At 41.9% G+C, this 8,910-nt stretch overlaps 1 protein-coding gene across 1 annotated transcript; it reads left to right on the top strand.

Annotated features, from left to right (window-relative positions):
• The first annotated feature begins 272 nt into the window (after positions 1-272).
• LOC310707087 (uncharacterized protein) lies at positions 273-8,035 on the top strand. The gene is made up of 2 exons (XM_083503719.1): positions 273-514; positions 1,628-8,035. The coding sequence occupies exon 2, from the start codon at positions 2,638-2,640 to the stop codon at positions 3,103-3,105; it is 468 nt and encodes a 155-aa protein (XP_083359845.1). The 5' UTR covers positions 273-514; positions 1,628-2,637; the 3' UTR covers positions 3,106-8,035.
• The last annotated feature ends 875 nt before the right edge of the window (positions 8,036-8,910 follow it).

Raw genomic sequence — 8,910 nt, forward strand, 5'->3', positions numbered from 1 at the left:
AAACATGATGGCTTAAGGCAAAATTGAGCAATCATTAAGCCAATTCCCTTGGAAAAGTACTGTGCCAAGGTTATTGCTATTATAGAGTTTCTTTAAACATGCAGAGGAGCAAACAAATAAAAATCACAAGAGAGTGAGAATAACCATTAGACTCTGTGGTTTTTTCACCTAGCAAAACAGAAATATGTTGGTTTTTTCCAGGGAGTTTTTGAGTTCCATATCTACGAAATGCTCTAACAGATAGAAGTAGTTATACGCTATGCAGTTGGAGCCAAAACCAAATTACAACAATAATATATCATAATACATTAGATATGATATATCCAATGTTTTATTTCTATGAAAAATAGTACTGGTATATACCACACCTCACCATCCCGCTGCTGTTTGCCTGCTCGCACCCTCCCATCCCACCGCCTCCACCGCTTGCTTGCCCACCCACCCACCCACCTGCTCACTCACACTCCCCTCACACCTTTGCCTGCCTGGGATGGTGGTGGTGGGAGAAGAGGTGGTACTGCATATCGGCATGTACCTCTTAAAAAAAACAAACTGGATATATCATGATAATACAATATAGCAGCAGTCTCTCTCACACACATACACGACAGTTCCCATCACATTCTTTTGCATGACCCCCAAACAAAAGTGTTAGCAAGGTTATATAAAGATAAGGGCTGTGTCGGTTTCCAGTGGCTCCCATTTACTCTTCGGGAACACGTAGAGTCGTCTGTGACTGGACCTAATGGTCAGGGGTCCCTTTACCTTTACTAAAACAGGGTGCAATCTGGGATGCAGATGAGAGAGTTTCTTACATAGATTCTGTGTTCACCTGCAGTTTGGAAGAACTCTAGCTCCCATAGTACCACAGTGCCTTTGGCCACACTCCTCTTAGTTCCCATTCACACCTGTGATGCACTGCGATGCACAGTGTTGGGTTGCATTTGATCTCGCACTAAGGCAAACATTCCATCCGAGCAGGGGTTTCTCTTCGTGCAATGGAACATCCGCCACCCTCATCCCCTAAATGTGTTCTGGGGGGTTCCCCCAACATTCCAGAGCATATTTGGTGACGGCACAGGGTGTACATGGGGGAGAGAGGAGAAAGTCCCATTGTGCTAGCAGTAACCCTTAAAGGTAAAGGGACCTCTGACAGTTAAGTCCAGTCGCGAACGACTCTGGGGTTGCAGCGCTCATCTCACTTTACAGGCCAAGGGAGACGGCGTTTGTCCACTCTGCAGACAGTTTTTCTGGGTCATGTGGCCATAATGACTAAGCCACTTCTGGTGCAATGGGACACCGACACCAGAGCAGCACACAGAAATGCCGTCCTCCCCACTGGAGAGGTACCTATTTATCTACTTGCACTTTTTGGCGTGCTTTCGAACTGCTAAGTTGTCAGGAGCTGGGACCGAGCAACAGGAGCTCACCCCATTGTGAGGATTAGAACCGCCGACCTTTTGATCAGCAAGCCCTAGGCTCAGTTGTTTAGACCACAGCGCCACCCACATCCCTGCAGTAACCCTTACCATTGAGCAATGATCTAGTTGAATACTGGCCGATGTAATTCCTAAAGAGAGGGTTCCTCTCTGTAGGCATGCCCTCAACATGTGGGCAGTAGGAGTAGGGCCACTGAGAATGTGGGGTAAGGCCACAGGTATAGATCTCCCCGCCCCGCCCCCCATAAGATTGTTAATTTCATAAGGCAGAAAAGATCAAATGCAGCTCAACTCCAAAGCAGCAATTCTAAGCACTTTTAGGGAGTAAATAGCATTGAACCCAGTGGGCCTTGCTTCTGGAAAGGTAACAACATACACAGGATGGCGCTGAAAGCTTTAGACAGTGTGTGGTCAGTTCTCTCTGCTAACAGTATGATTATCTAAAAACAACTTCAGGGTCCGTGGCCTGATAGTCCTAAGGCTTCCTGTCTGAGTGACAACTCAAAATCCTGTTCTTCATGTAAATTCACTGCTGCAATAATAGGCCGGATTGATAGAAAGTACATGATGGGGAAAGTCAGGCTCTTTCAAGTTAACACTAAGGTCTTTTCCACTGATCAAAAATACATAGCAACTTCGGAAATCAAAGGCAGTGTAATCTTTCCAGTTAAATTCACCCATGAAATGAACGTCAACACATTTATAAAAGAGGCTCCAAGCGCAACTTCCATTTGAAAGTGCAAAAATGTGAATCTCACAACTTGAGAAAATATGTGGTGCATTTGAGTCATACCCAGCAACTGCTGGTGTGGTGGGGCGGAGCGTGGAGCTGCTCTCCTGATGCTGGCATCACTACAGCTTACCTTAAGGTTACCAGATCTTTTCAATGAATCCAGGGCACTATCAATCAATCAATCAATCAATCAATATTTGAGGGGGAAAGTTATTTTAAAAAAGAAAGAAGTAATATCTTCTCCTCTGTGGTCTCCTCTGTTGCGTGGCCTTCCTCTGGGTCCCGGCCTTTCTTGGAGAGCTAGCTGTGCTTCCCCCTCCCTCCCTCTCCCTCCTTGCACTGCGATCCCCTACAGGCTTACTCAGGAGTAAGCATTAGCAGAAACCTCCTCCTCCTGCTGCTGCCCTGCCCGCCTGTCTGGGCGTCTCCTGCACAGGCATCGTCCGGTGGTTGCCCATCTGCTGCATGGCGCACCCAGTCAGTGGGTCCGGGGCAGAGCCGGCAGCGAGCGAGCAGGAGGAGGCTCACTTGGGCCGGATCAGCTTGTCTCCTGCTCGCCTCTCATCCGTGATGGCCAACGACGAGCTGGCCAACAAGCTGAGCCACCGCTTGCAAGTCGATCCAACAGCCTGGGGCAACGGCGCTGACGGTGAGCTGAGCGCAAAGTTGCAGCGGCACACCGAGCTCAATGACCCTGAGCAGCTCTTGCCCAGTGGCAGTGCCCAGCACCGCATCTTCAGCCCCTACACGAGTCCCCATATGATGTGCCTTGTGCGCAACACATCATATGGGGACTTCCAGCGAGGCAAAATGTTGGACACCACGGAGGCGGGCAGCTCCAGAAGCCAGCCAGAGCCAACTACGCTACCAGGCTGGCTCCAGGCTGCTGAGACTGCCGCTGCTGCTGCCACATTTCCTGGGGACGTTAGATGAAATCCAGGGACATTCCAAGTATGGAATTACTGTCCCCAGGAAACGGGGACATCTGGTAACCCTACCTTAAGCTGTTATGTTATGCAACATTATTAATTTATTTATTTTAAAACTCCCCCTTCTCCCTTTAGGCCCATGCTTTTAAGGCAGCTGACCATGTACATTAAAAATTCAGCAATCCTCCAGAACTGTGGAGGTTTGCAAAAGCCTAATCCATGCATATTTTGACACCTGTGGCTCAGGAGGGAAGAGTTTGTTCCTAAAGCTGATTAAAAGCAGCCGGGGTTTTTTTGTTGTTAAAGAAGCTTGATGAGCACTGGCTTATTTCTGCCCGTGTATCTTCTTTAATTATAGCGTCTTTTCTTCCTGCTTACGATCAATGTAATCAGCAACTCATTTCGTTTATTAGTATTATTAAATGAAATGATCTTCTGAGCTGGTCTGTGTAACTGATTTAGGAACCTTAAGTAGCAATTGTGACTATTAATGACTGATCTGGATGATAATATGGCACTCGTATTTGTTATCGCTTTATGAAAGTTATTATTGTAATAAACCCGCATGGTTTTCCGAGTGATTCCTTTTAATCTCCTAGCAAAAACAAATAACTCATCTCATAGAATACTTTACATTATTAATCCACTGCTGATGAAATGCCTGGAAAGGCTCAACAGTGGTTAGACTCAATGGAATAAGTTTGCTTTAAAGCAGATTGTGCGTGCATGCAGCTTAAGGATCATTCTCGAGATTCTTTAATGCAAACCAAAACTGAGGCCTTCTTTAGTACACGAATTAATTTAGCGTGAACTTGAGCTTGCGCTCTTATGATTCCAGTCAGGTGTATTCAATCCAGTGCAGTTGCTTATTTTATAAAGCAAAAGTCAAGGGGTCTACAGCAGAACCTTATGAGTAGCTGCAACATAGGAACAGCCTGTTCATAGCCTAACAAAAATGGCTGCTGGAGCAAATAATATTCTAGCCAACATGATTGGATTCAAGATTATAACTGTAATTTATGAGTTGTGTATTGTATTTTTTAACACTTTTCTAAAGACTCATTAAATCTCTTTTATGTGTAGTTTTCCCAGTCAGGCTACCATTAACTCGAAAAAGAGAGAATAAAATCCCATTTATAACCTTGCTACAATCACACAGCAATTCTCGCTTGAGTGATGTCCTTCTTATGAATTATATGTATTGTAAACAAGTACAGCAAACCATCTTAAGGTCTTCTCTATTAAATCCCATTAATGAAATGCACCACTTAGCTTATCTGACACTTAAGTGACTCCCATAAATTTCATAGAGAAGGCACCATAAAGAAAATATTTGGAAGAAACAAGTTAATGAACTCTCTGTATCCCATCCACCCCACCCCCCACAAAATAAAAATAAAAATATGCAGATTGAAATTTGCAGAGCAGTCTCTTGTTGACCTCAAAAACCAAGAGCTATTCAAATATAAGTGTGAGGAAGTGAAAAGCCGAGTGCACTACTAAGCAAGCCATTAGCTCCCTTTCTGCCGTCACCCCCAAGACCCTCCTACATAAGACAGCACTTAGACTTCAGCAGAGTTACTTTCTCTTTGAGAAGAATAAGTGGCTCACGTAAATGTAAACTAAGCTTTAGGGGGAGGCGGGGCACATTGATACACCAAGAATATTTCAATATTGAGAAACGTTATTTGTGTTGTGACATCACTAAAATGTGTCTATAAATGTGTGAGTATGACAGCTGCAACCGCGCCAACCACCAGTTTGCCGTTGGCGTTTGACAATAGTAGGTGTGTTTTTAGCTTGGCCAACTAAAAAATTACGCGAAATGTAAAAGTGTTCCAATGCTATTTTACGTCATTTAGTTAGGATTACATGTGATTTTAAAATAAGTTCAGTGGTTTTATTAATAATTGTTAGTTTTCTGAAAATGTCCGTTGGGGCACTTTTATACATATCAATGTGCCCTGTGTCTTAGTGTATCAAAGTGACCCGCTAGTGTACAATAGTGCCCCAATATACAAGTTTGCATCTCTAAACTGATTTCCTACTCATGAAATTTGAAAAAAACCAAAACTGTTGTTTACTACATGGCCAAAGTCATTTCTAAATATAATATGACCGATTATCAAGTGTCATATCTCAGGAAAAAAACAGGATCTTGTATGTTTGTCTTCCCCATTGTAGAAGATAAGGCAAGCGTTGATTTCAAGGATGTTGTTTTGCAGTTGCCAAAACCAAGTTTCTCAAAGGGCACATCTCGAACATCATCTCTTTATACTATTTATTTTGACTTCAGTGGATATAATGTGCAATAGAAGCTAAACATTAATTATCTTATTTTTTATAAGCATTTTGTTTAAATTACTATTTTTTGACTACCTAATGTGAGTTCTTATACTTTTTAAAGTTTTCCCAAAGTTTTTTTTTTTAATGGATAGGTGTTTGAGGAAAGATTAATATAAGTTTTGATGTTTTGTTAAAAAAACCTGCCATAAAGTCTATGATATGTGTGAAACACTTAGTTTTGATACGTAATTTAGATTTTAAGTAACAAATTGTAAAGCTGATTATGATCTCTCACAATAAAAATTGTTTTTTGTAACTAAATTTTTGTAAATAATTACCATTCTCATACAATTTACACTTTGTATCAAAGTGCCCCATCCACTGTATCAAAGTGCCCCTAGGTGGGGCAGAATGATACAAAATCCATTTTTTACTCAAGTCATGATAGTCTCATTATCTTCTAACTTCAATGGTTTTTTTGATTGCTATTATAATATTGATTAGTTATGCCGTGCATAAAGCAAAAAATATATATTATTTGACTCATTTTGGTACATAAAATATGAGATTGAATTTTTCTGCATTAATCTGCCCCACTTCCCCCTTATAGTAAAGAAAACTGTAACAAAATAAGATAATGAGAGAAACTAAATACAACAACACGAGGCAAGTCTGAGGCAAAAAACAAGAAGAGGCATTTGGTTTCTGTGGCATTTGTACAGAGCCCCCGATCATCTCATGGACTATTGACCCGTACACCACTAATCCGCTGCCACCAACCAGGTCCTCCCCAGTAAATCACTTAGTCTCACTCAGGTTCTTAGTTTAACAAAGAAGAGTGTAGTTTATTGCTATTAAACTTTAACTGCATTCAAAACGTTGTTACTCTTTACCTTCTTAGTCTTATTTTATCCTGTCTCTAACTCTTCTACCTCTCCTCACACAAGAACCAACTGCACTAACTGTCTCTCTAATTCCAACTGTCTGTCAACTGCTTTTCCAACTGCCTTTCCCAACCAATCAACCCACTAAAACCAACCAACTACCCACCTCCAAACCTCAGGCTAAGCCCTTTTATAAACAGGTAGGCTCCGCCTCCGGCTTTCCTATTGGTCTACATATTAACCCTTTCTCTCCCCCATACAGACATTTTCAAATGAACAGGCAAACGCCACATGCTCGCTTAACTGAATGTTTTTCTTACACAACCTTTTTCTAAATGGTCCCTCTTTCAGTATTCTACAGATAGGATGTCCTTCCATTTGTGTTCCATCCCATTATGATCACTTTAGGTCATGCTTATGTCATACAAGTTCCAAATTAATAATTCTCAGACACCAAGACTCACTAGGTGTGGAGATGAAATGCCAGACTGCAACAATGAACAAACTCAATGAAAAGGGTGAAGTGTTGTGAGACCTGGCTTCTGCCATCAACAGGGCCATGTTTGGGGAAGTGAGGCACAGGCAATGAACAAGAAACCATGTTGCCTTGTTATTTAGACAAGGAAGCAGGCTTGCCCCAGAAGCTAGGCTTTACCTAATGACCTGGTTCGGCCTATTGTCAAAGAGGTTTCTTTGCTGGTCTGGCTGTTCCAATATATTTCCCTTCCTTGGCCAATGAATGAAGCTGGTTAAATCCCTGCCAAATATCCCTTAGGCTCAAATTTAGGAGCCAATACACTGTGGGCCAGAATTCTGATGGGCTTCTGGACAGATTGCCCTTCAGTCATGCCTAATGTGATCCAGAACAATCTGACGCTATCCGTGGGCTCAATCCTGGCAGTCTGCAGGCATCAGTAATGCCAGCTCACCTACCTTGGCACAAGTGCCCAGCCCTACTGATTGGTTGTACATTACACACACACATCCAAAATGGACTGGCAGTAACCAGGACTAGCTAAAATGCCCCCTTAGGACAGAATTATAGCTATCTGGAAGTGCAGTCCCCAGATGATTCTTTCTCTTTCACAAGGTAAATGTCACACAAAAAGGCCTTTAAAAAAAAGAAAGGAAAAGGAAAAAAAGGAGACTATGCCCTGGAGATTTGTGAACAATGCAGAAGACCCAATACGCATTGTATGCTCTCATATTGAAGATAAGGGAGAAGGTGGGCATTGTGGAAGTTGCAAAGCTTTGGAGTGAGTGCAGGAACACACACTCATCCATGCATGTTCTTGCTGATCACACTTCAAAGAACCTAACAATAATGTCTGTGGAAGCGAGAGGGATTATCCTTCATACTTGAAAGTGACACATCTGGCTCGCTAGAAAATGGGAAGGGGGGGGGGGATGAATTGACAGAAGTGAAAGGTAAAGATCTGAGTCTAAATACACAATGCATCAGCCTGCAGCTTTTCTTGAAAGAAGACCCTGGGTAAGACATGAAAGGCACAGAGGAAAGAAGCTCTTTATTGGAATGAAAGGCAGTGTATATATACGTTTTAATGAAATTCAATTCTCTCTCTAATTGGGTCACATCAGTAAAAAAAATAAAATGCATGCAAATTTATAGGCTCACATTGAGTTTGGCAGTAATGAATGCCTAATAAATTGTTAGTCTAAAGCAATGAGTTTGGTATTTTTACTTTCTTAATCCTGTCATTACACAACATTACAGATGCCTTGCTGAGGGCTTGGAGAGATCATACACATTCATACACACAAAAATAGGTTGCAAAACTGAATATATTTGAACTACTCTAGATGAGGAGGATGAATGGAGGTTTGAGGAAACAGACTAACAAGAAAAACAGGAAACGGGATTAATGGTTGAGGAATTAAAGCTTGCAAATTACTGTTTTTAAAGCACGGGCTGAGGGGCATGGCTGGCTGGTTTCATCTCATTGTATCAAGATGAAAACATGATTCCAAGCGTTATACTAAAGTACATACAGGGGAAGTTACTCAAATTATTTTAAAATAGCAATTGCATTCCAGGTAGTCACACATACATAAGAGAAACTTCAGCTGTATAGCCCTGGTTCAAATATATAAGGAACAGGAAGCATTCCAAGATAATATACTCATATATTTTTCTTTTTTAAAAAAATAAAAAAATGAAATCCTGTGCTACTTTACAAACAACTAAACCACTTAATTTCAAAAGCTTTCATCTTATTCATGCATTTAAATAGAACCTAAATTGGCTCTGTAGCTCATCAATGCTGAGACATCAGGGTGTAAATTGATTCCATCTACATGGCACTTCTGGTACTTAAAGCAAATCAAGAACAGGTAGTTCTGTGGGTTGCTCTGCACAGTATGAGGCACCCTGCCTGGCAATGGCAAAGTGAACAACATTTAACAGCAAGTTTCAGCTAATCCTGGCTCACTGATGAGTGAAAATGCCAAGGAGCGATGGGAATCTGTGGCCCTCCAGGCATTCTTAGAGAGTACAACTCCCCTCATCTTTAACTATTGACCATTTTGGATGGGCCAATGGGAGTTGGAACATAACAACATCTAGAGAGCCAAATGTTTCCTACTCCTCTCTTGGCTGATTGATGAGGATGGAGGCTGAA

This window comes from Podarcis liolepis (assembly GCF_965112155.1).
Source record: "Podarcis liolepis genome assembly, chromosome: 1".
Classification (NCBI taxonomy): Eukaryota; Metazoa; Chordata; class Lepidosauria; order Squamata; family Lacertidae; genus Podarcis; species Podarcis liolepis.